This window comes from Sorex fumeus, unplaced genomic scaffold (genome assembly GCF_029834395.1).
Source record: "Sorex fumeus unplaced genomic scaffold, SorFum_2.1 ptg000098l, whole genome shotgun sequence".
Lineage (NCBI taxonomy): Eukaryota > Metazoa > Chordata > Mammalia > Eulipotyphla > Soricidae > Sorex > Sorex fumeus.
Genome location: NW_026606155.1, coordinates 23,453,238 through 23,466,652, shown reverse-complemented (window position 1 = coordinate 23,466,652; position 13,415 = coordinate 23,453,238). Strand labels below are relative to the sequence as shown.

At 52.7% G+C, this 13,415-nt stretch overlaps 1 protein-coding gene across 9 annotated transcripts in view; it reads left to right on the top strand.

Annotated features, from left to right (window-relative positions):
* Window positions 1-13,415, top strand: part of RGS6 (regulator of G protein signaling 6) — a 570,853-nt gene that overhangs the window by 542,932 nt on the left and 14,506 nt on the right. For 6 of the 9 annotated variants that reach the window (XM_056133560.1, XM_056133562.1, XM_056133561.1 and 3 more), the window contains exons 16-17: window positions 3,055-3,144; window positions 6,567-6,620. In XM_056133560.1, the coding sequence (XP_055989535.1) occupies window positions 3,055-3,144; window positions 6,567-6,620 (144 nt within the window). The remainder of the gene's footprint in view (window positions 1-3,054; window positions 3,145-6,566; window positions 6,621-13,415) is intronic. The other 3 variants (XR_008795065.1, XM_056133565.1, XM_056133564.1) reach the window with 2 other exon arrangements.

Here is a 13,415-nt window from a genome sequence, read left to right as displayed (position 1 = left end):
TGAGCCAGAAGCAGAAAGTGGTTGCCTTCGAAAAGTTACAGGGAGAGTGATAGACCTCCCTGGATGACTCAGGACCACTTGGCTCTGTGGACAAGACACAAACGGTTCTTGAAAAGATAAGTCATTTTCACTCTGGGTAATGATAGGTCTCACATTCAGATATTAGAAAACTGGACAGTCAGAGGAAACGAAGACCATGGCATCCACAAGTCTAGGCTCCAAGGTCATAGCCATGTGTGCAGTTGCTCCGGGGTCTTCCTTTGAAGCAAGCATGCGTCCAGTGTCCTTCCAGACAGAGCAAGAACTTGCAACCAGAAGTGGCCACTGAAACAAGGGAATTGGTTGCATACTTGTTGAACATTCCATTCAAACAGGCATTTGAAAGCACCAAGAAACAACATCCATACAAGCAGTATCTGGCCCTCTGCTGGGCACTGTGCAAATGGAAGAGATGAAACTATACCCCTCCTTACCTTGAAGGATCTTAAACTAGAGTGGACCAGGGCTTTGTCTAAAATTTGCAACGGCAACAACAACAACAACAAAATCCATGATACATGTTCCTGCTAAGTTAATTAAGTCACACTGCTGCTAAGGGAGATCTCAGGTCCAAGCCACGTTTGACTCTCCTTGGCTCCTGGCATGGGCTGATACTCTGATTTTGTGAGATGTGGATGTCTCAAGCAGGGGGTAACGAGAACAGGTCTGCTTGTGATGCAGGAGAACCCTAGGGGTCCAGGTGTCCCAGCTTCTCTGCTTTCACTTTCTTCTGCAGCTGGGGTTGGAGACACTCAACAAGCTGATTGGCTCATTGCCTTGGCTTCCTCTGGGATGCACCTGAGGTGGCCAAGAGTCTTTCAAATGGACCTTGTCCCCCACCCCCATCTCCTTCTTTCCCCCACTTCCCTGGCAAGAGTCTGCCAGGAAGATCCTTTAATGACCATTCCAGCCCTCCCTCTCCTCAGTGACCGCTTCTCCAGTCCCCAGAGCACGGGGACCAGTCCTGCTTCCTGGAGTGACCAGTGAGTCATATCAGTTCCTCAGCCTGGCCAGTGCTGCCCCCCCCACTCCCTCCACAACCTAACAACCACACTCTCCCCGAGAAAGCCCTCCCTCCCTTCTTGCAGGGCCTCTGGGGAGCACCCCACTCTCCTGTGCAGCTGAGCTGAGCTTCACTCCTCTCCAACTGAGAAATAACCCCCTTTCCATCAAAAAGGCCCCTCTTTGTAGGGTGTTGGGGAGATAATACAGAAGGTAAGGTGCTGTCCCTGAATGCGACTGACCTGGGGTTCAGTCTTTAGCACTGCACACAGTTCCATGAACTCCACAATTGGGTGTGGTTCCCCCCCCCCAAAATAAGACAAAGCAAACCAAGAAAAGCTCCTTTTCTTGATTTATCTGGAGGTGCCAGGGATTGCACCCAGCACCACAAGGCATGTGTCTTGAGTTACTTCCTCCCCCCAACCCCCCACCCCATCTTTTAAGAACCAGGCACCCACCAAGCTCTAGGAATTAGCTGGAAATCCAAAGTAGCTTTTTTTTTTTTTTTGCCAAGATCAGAATGTGAATGCCCGCAGGAGTGTCCAGGGAGAGAGGGTGCCAGTACACACTGCAACTGCCCCCCCCCCCCAGAGAGGAGCCTCAGGCCCATGTCTTTGCCCTCAGATTCCATGACCTGATTCCAAGAGCACCTCTGCCTCCATATGGTAGCCTGACATGCACACCTGGCCCACTGCTATCTTTGATGCGTGCTTGAGACAGAGCCAGATTCACATGTAGCTGTAAGAACAAAATACAGACAGGGGCCATTTCCCCAGTTTCCCCGACAGGTAGCATCTACGCAACTGCAGTCGTGCAGCACCCAGAACACACACAGCACACAGAACACACACACAGCACACTGCATTCTATGTACACTGCTCAGAGCAGCTTCCTTGTCATCTGTGTGCACCTTTGTGTGTGCACACATGCATTCATGCGTTTAACTCCCTAGAGCCTGTCACAGGTGGGAGAAGTGTTGAGATGCAGTGTAATTCCATCTTCAGAAGAACCCTTCCTATTAGCTCTCATAGCCACACTTCCCTTCTCTCCCATAACCCCTGGCCACAGCTCATCTGCTGTCTTTCTGCCGTTTTTCATTTCAAGAATGCTATCTGCATGGACTCACAGTGCCCATAGCCATCTGAGGGTTGGGTTTCTTACATCTTGTAACTCCCTTGAGTTTCATCCCAGTGATTAGGTCCCCAATACAGCACCCACATCCAACTACAAAGCCTCTGACATGAGCTTCAAGGATCTTTTTAATCCAAGAGAGAAAAATATATATAATATGTGTATATATTATATATTATGTATATATATTATATGTATATTATGTATATATATTATATATATAGTGGGCTGGAGTGATAGCACAGTGGGTAGAGTGTTTGCCTTGCATGCAGCCTACCCGGGTTCTGTTCCTCCGCCTCTTTTGGAGAGCCTGGCAAGCTACCGAGAGTATCTCACCCTCACGGCAAAGCCTGGCAAGCTACCTATGACGAATTCGATATGCCAAACATAGTAACAACAAATCTCACAATGGAGACATTACTGGGCCCACTCGAGCAAATCGATGAACAACGGGAGGACAGTGCAATATATGAGGTGGAGGTTGGGGAGAGGTCTCAGGGCTCACTCCTGGCTCTGTGCTCAGGAATCACTCATGGTAGGGCTCAGGGGACCATACATGAGTGCCATAGATCAACCCAGGTGATTTGTATGTAAGGCAAATACCTACCCACTGTTCTCTCTCTCTCTCTGTCTCTGTCTCTCTCTGTCTCTCTCTCTCTCTCTCTCTCTCTCTCTCTCTCTCTCTCTCTCTTTCTGGTCCCAGAAAATGTATTTTGTATAGTGTTTCTGAATGGGGAAAAACACAAAAGAAGGCCCTGCACATTTCTTAGGTGTCTCCAAGCACATCTGGTCTGTCTCTTTCCTGAATCGGCTGGGGAGGAGGGTAACTCCCTTTTGTATCAGCTGACAGCTCTTTGTGTCTCCCACCTCCTTCCTTCCCAGGAGCACATCTACAAGCTGATGAAGAGTGACAGCTATGCTCGATTCCTCCGGTCCAATGCTTACCAGGACCTGCTGTTGGCCAAGAAGAAGGTATTTTTGGGGAAGGGCAGGCTCGCCTTTTCCACTATTGACCTTTGCCTACTGCTTGCCGCTGGTGTGAAATGACAATATCATCCCTGGGGTTTTGTTTCCTCTTTTCTTCTTTGCTTTCTCTCTCTGGGCCCATCTTCAATGGGAGGTGATGGGGGGGGGTCACACTCCCACCCCCATCTCTAGGGTGGACAGCCTGTTTCCACACAACCTCTACCTACATGTTGCACTCAGGACTGGGAGTGTAACCAGCCAACAAGGCCACCATGGTTCTGCACAGTCTGGAGCAGGCAGGGACCTCACCAAACCCTGTGGAAAGCAGAGGGATCCCCTCCCTACCAAGGCCAGCCCCCTCATCACAGATTTCCTCTCCCTGAGTAGCCCAGGTTTGGATATGATGCAAGAAAGGGGCCACCCCTCATGGGACAGAAAAACTTTGCAACCTGTCTCCTCAAAGAAGTCATTTCTCCTTGAACCCTTTCTCCGCCTGTTCCAGGGCTTGCCTTATCTTACCTAAGAATTAATGATTTCCTTGCGCCTCCTTCTTCTCCACTTAGAGTTCAGTCATGGTTCCTGGCAGAGCTAAGTACCTGGATTTGTGGCCCAGGGCCTCTCAGCTACAGGTGATGAGGGGTGGTTGGATCAGAGATGAATCAGCTGGATTTCTGGGAGGAGAGTAGGATGAGCAGGAAGGGTAACGGGTCTTGGAAGGAGTTGGGGCAGAAGAGATGGCTCTCCGATGCCAAGCTGCCTCTGCCTTTCTCAGCTCCCATGTGAAATCTGCATGAGGCTGGCTGGGGCTTTCCTGGTACTAAATCCCACAGCTCCTGTATCTTGCCTCCCTTGCTTCTCCCCACTGGGCCTCCCAGCCCTCACTGTGTGTCCATTGACACGTTCTCTATCTGCTTCCTGCTCCACCATGAAGCCCTTCCCCCTGGGTCTTAAGAGCTTTGTGTGCCAGGATCCCATCGATGAATCTGGTTGGTACCACAGAACTCAGGTATCTAGAGGATCACATGTCGAGCTCCTGCGCTCAAGCTTCTCTTCGCAGCCTGAGACTAGCCTTGCATGTTGAAAAAGAGACCTGGACCTTGGGCGTGTCCAGACTGCCGCAGCCAGCCTGGTTGCCTCCTTCTCCCATTTATCAGGGGCCACTATCATGATGGAGAGTGGAGCGCCTGGCCTGAGTCTATTCCTTTCAGGAGGATGCAGGTGGAGGGACTCTGAGGAAGGAGCTCCCCTCACATGCCTCTGATGTCCATCTTCTCAGGAAAGGTTATACAGCCTTTTGATGTACCCAGAACCCATGGGAGAAGATCAAAGTAAGTGCTCCTTGTTTCTTGTAGCTCACGATACCTTGTGGCTGAATGGATCACAATAGGAAGTCTCTGAGACACTTCGCCGTCTCACCCAGCCAGGCCTATGTACCCTCCCGGGAGAAGCAAGAACCCGCAGACTCCTTGTGGGTTTGACCAGGGGAAGGTGAATCACCTCCAGCCCCTGCAATTCAGGGCATGGGGCTGAGAAGCTGGGCCTACAGTGCCTCCCCTAGGAAAACTTCCCTCGGAGGTATTTGGAGTGAGGACTCAATCATGATGTTCCCATGAAAACCATAAATGAAGTTCATTAGCGCTACTCACTGCCTCAGACAGACTTTGCCACAGGAAGCCTTACAGATCCCCACACCCTTTCGATGTATGGGGGTTGTTTCTGCCTCCTTATTCTCCGGGTATGGATTGGACTTGCCACTCAGCTGCTCCAGGTAGGCCTAGCTAGCTCCTGCTTCCAGGCATGGCCCCCTTCCACCCCACATGACCTGCCAGTCCAGGTCCTGAAAGGTACGTGTGAGCCATACCCACCAGGAGCTGGAAGGCCTCCCCATTCTGCTGAGCAAGGCAAGTGGAGACTAGCGCCTTCTCCTCCTTCATCTCTCTCTCTCTCTCTCTCTCTCTCTCTCTCTCTCTCCACATCCCAAGAGGAAGTCATTCATCTTGATGAACCGAGGGGGTAAGCAAGCTGGATTTAGAGGGCTATTCCAGCACCACAAAGGCTCAGGGATAAGGATTTGCTTTAGGTGTTTGTGCAAGGTGAGATGGCCCCCATAAGTGGAGTCTATGGCTGCCTTGTGGGAGCAGAAATTTAGTAGCAGAGGCTCACTGCAGAGCCCAGGGCTGGCCTGCTGGGGCCAAATGACTGGTTCCATTTGGCCAGTGAGTGAGGATACTGTGGGGCTAGAGCCTCATGTGAGCCCTTCTTTCCTGGTGTGAGGAGAAAGACCCAGCTCCTTTGGTGGGATGTGCTGTGTCTTTTCTTTCTCAGACATCCTCCCTGACTTCTGGCAGCTGTCAGAGGTAGGAGAGGGGCCACAACTGCCCAGGAAATTCCCCAGCTTTGCCCCCCCCCCCCCCGTTGGAGCACATCATGCAAATATCCACTTAGCTGCTCCTTCAGCTCACTATGAGCCCCTTTTGTTGCTGTGTGTGTGTGTTTGTGTGTGTGTATGTGTGTGTGTGTGTGTGCCCAAGCAAGTATGCATTCTCTCTGAATTTTCATCCCAATCTCGGACCCTAGCAGGATCTGCAGACGGAATGGCTTCCGGAAAGCCTGCAGAAAGGGAATGAGGGGAACAGGTCTCTCCACCTGGGCTCAAAATGTTTGTGTCCACTTGCCCAGTCGGGGAAACTTGTGAAGAATCCCAGCAGGAGTTTGGAGCGTTCTGGAGCTGTCAAAAGGCACAGCCTTTGAGGGATGGGAGAGAACCTTTCCATGGAGCACAGCCCATCTGGACAGGACAAACAGGCCACACATGTTCGACCTTGCAGCTACAAGGCAAAGTCACTTCTTGCTCGAAGCACCCAGAGGACAGTCGTTAGGGCTACTCAGAAAGGACGAGAGTGGCTAATGCTGTGGCTGCAGGAGACCCAGCCCTCAGCCAAGGGTCGGCAAATGGATGCTCCCCTCACCAGGCCACCGGCCCTTCCTGGCATCTCAACAGCATCCCCCACAATCCTGCATCCTCAGAGCTACTTTGTTCTGTGTGTTCTATACTCCACCTCATGCTGTCTGAGTGTGACATCAGCAACTCCTCTCCCCCTAGGCCATGGAGAGCATGGGCGGGCTGGCCGCTCACTGGCCACCCCACACAGATCCCAGCATCAGAGCCTCGCAACAGGCTCCAAAGGAGTGAATACTCCATCCTCCCTGCACCCCCGTCTTCCTCTCTCCCGTTGTCTCCCTCTCATCCTGCCCTCAGCGCTGGCTGCTTCTCCTCCCTCCTTTTCTCCCATCCTCCTTTGCCTTTGTTTTTCTTCATTAGCTGCCGCCACTGCTGTTTGGAAACCACATATAAGCTGAAGTTTTGCGGGGTTTTTTCCTGTATTTTTCTCCCGACCTTTTTGTTTGTTTGTTTGTTTTTCTTAAAGCCAGAAAGTGAGCAAGGTCGTAGAACTTCCTTAGAAAAGTTCACTCGCAGCGTGGTAAGTTCGGTTGGTTTTCTTCCCTTGACATTTTCGCTCTCTTTCCCCCGTTTTTTTTTTTAATTTGTCTTTTGTTGTTAGTGGTGGTGGTGGTCTTGATGGTGTCTTTGCCTTTGGGGCGGGAGGGAGTCCAATGCTTCCCCCACCCCCCCACCCCCATGGCACCCCCTCTTTTCTGTGGTGAGTGTCTGCAGCGTCTCTTCCAGGGATAGATTTGTGAAAGTCGGGGCGTCCCTCCTGCAGAAGGGGGCTGCACGCGAGCCCCGCTGAAGCACCACACTGCACTGTGGGTGCAGGGGATCCATCCCCGCGGCCCTGGGGCCCTTGGGGCTGCGCGATGTGGGCTCCTTCTGCAGCAGCCCAGGGAGAAGGCCCTGCAACTGTACCCCAGAATAAATTGGCTCCGAATCACAACTCTCTAAAATCTAAACCATTCCAAATTTCCCCCTGCGAACAGGCTGTCACACGGGTGCAGGTCTCGAGCTGCTGCTGCTGCTGCCGCTGTTGCGTAGGGGGCTTTGCGTGTGCGCGCGCGCGTGCGCAGAACCCGTTCCTGCTGCATGGGACCTGGCACTGCGGTCCAGCTGGCGTTGTGTTAGTGGCCTCTGCATGAGTTCCAACCTCCCTCCCAGCCCCCCTCGGCCTCATTTACAGATTATGATGGGGAGGGGAGGGCAGGAACTGGGGAGAGCCAGAGCAACAAGTCCCGGGTACTGGCCTTTCCCTACCCCACCTCCCAGCCTCCTTGTAGGCACCGGGCCTCTTGTCAAGCTTCCAGTCCGTGCTCCTGGTCAGCACAGGAGACGGGTTCATCATCCTTGCTGGCACACAGCCTTACTCGTGCACACTCAACTTAGAAGGTGGTAGAGATGAGCACAGAGATAACCCAGGACCAGGTGACCACCCTAGATGGGCAGTGCCTGGTAGAGATCTTTATCTGTGGTCAGCTGGACCGCTCAGACCCATCTCCCCTGCCCATGCCGTTGTCTTTAGGAACTGAGCCGAGGACTCAGTCCTGCTCCTTCACAAACCAAAACCAAGTTGTAGAGTCCCGCAGGCCAGCCTGCACTTTCCACGTGGGCGCGAGGAAACTGCCGTGGCTCCCAGCATGTGGGGTGGGCGGGGGGGAGGGGGGGTTGGACCCCTCGTAGCCATGTTCCCCTTCCCGAAGGGCGCCCCTGCCGCTGACGTCTTCCTTTTTCTTCCTCCCCTTGACGGATGAGGAAAGTCCTTGTAAAACCTGAAGGACCGTGTGGCTTGTCTCTTATTTTACCCTGAGAGCATCAACGGAGAATTCAGTGTGGAAAGCCACCTAGTCATTTAGCTGTCATAGCGAGCTCCATTTCCACTGGGCTTCAGCATTGTTTTGGATTGGCTAGACGGAAGCATCACAATAACCCGAGTAGGTAATAATTAAAGTGTGGCTGTCTGTGCCTTCCTTGCTTTGGTCTCCCCTCCCCATGGCCCCGTGAGAAGTCAGAGCCTGCAGAGCACAAAGCTGCTCGTCCCCTTCGTGACTCTGTGTCCCGAGAGTTAACAGGGCCAGGGTGGCCTGGCAAGGTCCCCCGGGAGCATCCCTGCTCCTGTGGGCCAGCGGAGAGGTGCAAGGAGGCTGTTCTTACCCCCAGGTCTTTGGAAGCCCGGGGCCTTGGGAGGAGAGTGGGTAGAGACTTTGCCCGTTATCTGAAGGCAGCAGGCTGCAAGAGAGAGATGGATGCCTAATGCCCACCGCAGGCCCAGATGAGGAGCTGGCTCTCAGACAAGACGTTCAAACGTCTCCAGCCTGCCTTTCCTGAGAAGCCAGTGTGGGGAAAGATGACAGTGACCGGAACAACGTTCCGGGAAGAACATTTACAGCTGTCCTTCAGCCCAGAGATGGTGCCGGTGCCGGCTCGGTGCTTCTCCAAGGTCTGCTAACAGAGCGTGTGAGAAGAGAGAGCACTGCTGACCTTCCCCGTCTCTGAAATGCTCATGTGGGAGCTCTCACAGGGATGTTTTCAGGGTCGGCTAAAGGAGAAAAACCTCCCAGGCTCCTGAGATTCCTTAGCATTCAAATGATGAAAGGCTCAAACCTTTCAGAGATTGATAAAGGTATCCCTAAATTCCCCATGATCTTTAGAGGAATATTCATCTCTTGTGTATTCAGGTGTCTTTGATTGCAGTGTTGGAGATGGAGCAGTGTCCCCCTACATCCATCCCAGCTCCTTGTGTTCTTGAGGGGAATGCCGTGACACCCTAACTTGTGACTGAGTAAATAGCAGAAGGACAGAGGCAACCCTTACTGTACTTGAAGCAGAACCCTTAGTATAGTTCTAAGCAAATGGAATTAACCCAGCAGCCAATGTGCCTCACAATTTTAAAGTTATTTTCTAGATGTGCTGTTCATAAAGTGTTTGATTTCTCTATTTAAAGGATTGCTTTAAAGGGTTTCCTAAAGTGCACGAAACAGCCTTACGTGGGTGTCAATGTGACCCAGCAGGGCGATAGTGGTCTCTGGTACAGTGTGTGTGTGGGGGGGGGCGGGGGGTGTCTTCTCTATTTGTTTGCTTAAAGAGAGATTTCCAATGCAGAGACAGTACAAGGGTTAAGGCACTTGCCTTGCATGCAGCTGACCCTGGTTAGGTCACCAAAACCAAAAAAGGCCCCAGAGGAGTGCACAGAACCAGGAATAGCCTCTGGGGACCAAAGAACAAAAATAACAAATACATTTCCAAGTGGATGCTGAGTGATTTTTTTTTCTTTTTCTTTCTTTCTTTTTTTTTTTTCTGAAAGGCTAGTCATAGGCCAGGCAAATTTCAGAACCTCTGGTGCATATGAATATTTCATCTGCTACTTACGACAAACTATAAAATTCAGAGATAGTCTAGTTCAGAAGAATTCTCGTGGTGCTGGGCACCATGTGAAAAAAAGGCCAACTATATCATGGAGCTAAAAATGAAATGAGAGAGTGGGGTCAGGCAGCTCATGGATGAGGGTTGTGAGGTTGCCAGAGATTGTTTAGGATGAATTGGTGGCAAGAAATGTTGATTAGGCTGGTTAGTTGTGGCTAGTTAGTTCAGCCAGGCAGACGCTTATGGAGACTGAATCTGAGTCCAGAATTTTTCCTATGCCGATGTCTTTTCTTAGTAGTGGAGGAGCATTTGGGGACAGCAGACTAGGGTGCCTGAAGTGTAGGTGTTTGTGAAGCCTACAAATGCCCCTTCTACATAGGCTTCATAGAAACTTTGTGGCCAGGCCACAGGAACAAAGGGGCGTTACTGTCCAGAGAAAAAGCCAATGGGGGTGGGAGGGACTTGCATGAGGAAGAAATGGCTGCCCCCAGCAAGACTGGTATTGACCCCCTGCCCTCAGCTGCCCTCTTACAAGCTCCACGAGCTGTAGCTGGGGTTGCCCCATAAGGGATCTCTGGTTACAGGTGATTGGACCTATCCTTGAGGCCACAAAGAGCAGGGATGGCAGTGACAAGGTAGCACCGATTTCCCAAGAGAGCCCCCAACCAAGCCTTGACAAGGTTCTCCTGGAGCAGGGTCAGAAGCTGTGGGAGCCTGGAGCCTGGGCATGTAATGGAATGTCATCTCCCCCAGTGGTCTTTCTGATCTGGCTGCCAAGGAATGCAGCTGGTGAGTCAGATGGACATGAGCACTCAGGAGGTACCCTCCACCCCCACTCCCATCAGCCTGTCAAGGGACATAGCCTTGGACTGGGTGGAATGAGTTCTCAATTCCTGGCCCAAGCAGAGCCCCAGTCAGCTTTGTGCTCCATGGAACAGACTTCCTGCCTCCAGCAAAGGCTCCTTGACTGAGAGTCATTCTTGGGGATGGCTTTGTGTGGCATTTGGGTCAGGAGGGTCATCCTCACCTGTCTTAAAGCCAGCATACTTGCAACCCTGGCCTCCTAAATGGAGTAGGCACCTGGGAGGAAAAGCAGAAAAATGTGTCTTTCATTAGCAGCAAGAACTGTGAAGTGCCTCAGCACCACCCCACCCCTCATCACACCCCTCCCCACCAGCCCCAGACTGGCTCCTACTAACAGCATGAGCATGCTAGCTCAGTGATCAGCTGAGTGACCTCAGGCTGATCAGAACCCTCTCTGAGCACCGGGTTTCTCTCTTACACAATGGCTTGTACTAGATGATCTGTTTTTTTATTGGGGGGCTGTTCTATAGGTCCAGGCCTCCCCCTCCTGTTGCTGGATCATACCAAGAATATGATCAGAAGCTATGCCTTTCATCCTCCCCTTGATGCCCAGGGGTCACTCTCTGTAATGTTTGGGGACCACATGGTGCCAGTGCCAGGGTCTGAGCCCCTGTCTTTTGCATGCAAAGCCTGTGCTCCACCCACTGAGCTCTCTCCCAGCTCTGTGCTTCAGAACTGGGTTAATCATCTCTTAGAATTAGTGAGGAGGAGGCGTGAGACCAGGAAGGAGACCAGGGGGTGCAGTAAGCTGGGAGTGTATTTGAAGGTGATGCTCCCCGACTCTGGGCTCACTCTTACACCAGGACTCCCAAGAACAGGGCTGTAACAGGGTCACATCAACGGGGGTGAGTGTCCCCCAGTCCATCAGCCATGCCCATTCTGCAGTGCTGTCATTGCATGCTATGCCTAACAGTCCAGGGATCGGCACGGGCAGGCTGGGGGCAGCTGGGCAGAGTGGAGGAGTCTGGTGTGGGGGCATGGGAAGGGAGGAATGAGAGCTGGGAGGGCACCTCAGCATCACTCTGCAGCTCATCTGTTACCACACTTTCTGGTTCCCTGGGCTCTGCAGGTCAGGTCAGCACTTCGTTCCTTCTTTAGAGGCATCGTTTAGCTTCCTCCCAGCCATGGCCTCTGCCATCTTGGCTTCAGTGAAATTTGAGAATGCATATTTATACTATATTTAATATTGTAATTTCATCGCTGTAAAAAATGAAACATGTCAAGGTCTAGTTCTGATAAACAAACTCTGAAATGTAAAACTGCAGAATCGGTTCAGCCAGTGGAATGCAGAGAGTAGGGAAAATGATCAAGCAGTTGCATGTGGGGCTGGGGGGAGTGTTCCTGGATTTGAGGGTGGGGGGTTTGGGTGGGGTTGTTTACTGATCAGCAGAAGCTTGGGGTAACCAGCATGGAGGACTCAGCCCCAACCCTGCCTTTTCCCTCCTCTCTGAGCCGAAGCTCACAGCTGTTGCAGCTGACGGTTCAACCTGTCAACAGAAAACTCCCCCCACACCCTGCCTCCCGGCGCGTGCACAGAGCAAGGCTCGGGTGACTCAGTCTCCCCACCCAGGCGTGAGCACAGCTCTACCAGGAGGCAGCTCCCTGCCTCCTCGGCCAGTCCTCCCTTTTCCCCACTCCCCACCCCCCACTCTCAGGCCTTCTCCTGCCTCCCCCAGACCCCAAGGTGCCAAGCAGTGAAGTGAAAACCGCTCTGGGAGGCAGCAAGGCACAGCTGTGCGCTCCCAGCCGCTGATTCAGATCCAATCGTACGCCCTGCCAGTCTCCCGCAAGGCAGGCTGGGGGCAAGCGCTGGATGTGTGTGCCAGGCGGGGAATCTATTTCGGGAGGTGACCCGCAGCCTTACACCATGAAAGAACCTCCTCCCCCACCCGACCCCCATCAGGAAAGACAGCCTTTCAGAAGGATCTCTCGCTGTAGAAGGGGGCTGGTGGGGGGGGGGGAGGGGGGGGAGGGGAGGGGGGGGCGTGTGAATTGCAGCCTGGCCTTCGAGAGCCTGCACCCAGGCCGTCATGGGCAAACTAGCATGGGCTCCCATCTGCGTGGTGAGAAGGCAGGGGTTGGGGGTTGGATGCAGGTACCAACAAGGCAGAGCACTTGAAGGACAGGACACCCGTGTCTGCAGAGGAGGCAGCCACCTCCGTCTGCCAACGTGGGGGCAGAAACACCACAAAACAGGCGCTAGCGAGAGAGAAGTCTCTCAGCCCGGCTAAGGCTAACTAGAGGGAAGTCTGCCAAGGAAGAACTGCCAAGTCAAGGTCAGGAGTAGAGGCCCAAAGCTGCTTGTATCCAAATGGGAGGGTCAGAGAGAGCTGGGAGTTCTGAAGATAGAAGGATCTCAGGCTAAGAAGACCACTGTGGGCCCCGCCCCACATCCCCCCACCATGAGCTCCTGGGGTCTTGTAAACTAGTGAGTCTGGTTGTACTCAGGCTAGCAACAGGCCTTCCAGAAGAAGAGCAGGGCACAAGCCCCTGTGTTTCCTAAACAGATCTGTAAAGCGTTGCTATGCAACTGAATGCAAAAGGGGTCCTTGCCAGGAAACTGGGAAGAGCTCAAGAAAGTTTGGTGTATGATTGGGTGATAGGAGCCCCCCGAAGCCAGTGAGAGAGAGGCATTGGGGTGTCTGGTGGCTCATCACTTCCCAAGGTGGGAAGAGGGTACGGGGTGGGCAGTGTGAAGCCACGCCCATGGTGGCAGGGGCCCAGCTGGCCTGGCTCTTTCACATTCTCGAGACAATCAGATCGATGGTCCCACAGCTTCAGACAGGAGCCTCACCTGTGTGGTATTAGAAAGGAACTTCTCTTTTGTTGTTCTTGTTGGTTTTTGTTTTGGGGGCCTCGCCCAGCGGCTCAGAGGTTACTCCTGGCTCTGCGCTCATGGATTATTACTGGTGGGCTCAGGGGACCACATAAGGTTTCAAGGATCAAACCCAGATTTTCTGTGTGCAAGGCAAGTGCCCTACCCACTATGCTATCCTTCTGGCCCCTGTGCATGAACTTCTATCTGTCCTTGCTAGTCCGACTTACTGTCGAAGAGTAGTCATCATAAGTGTGATGTCCCTGCTCCCAGGAACATTTATGT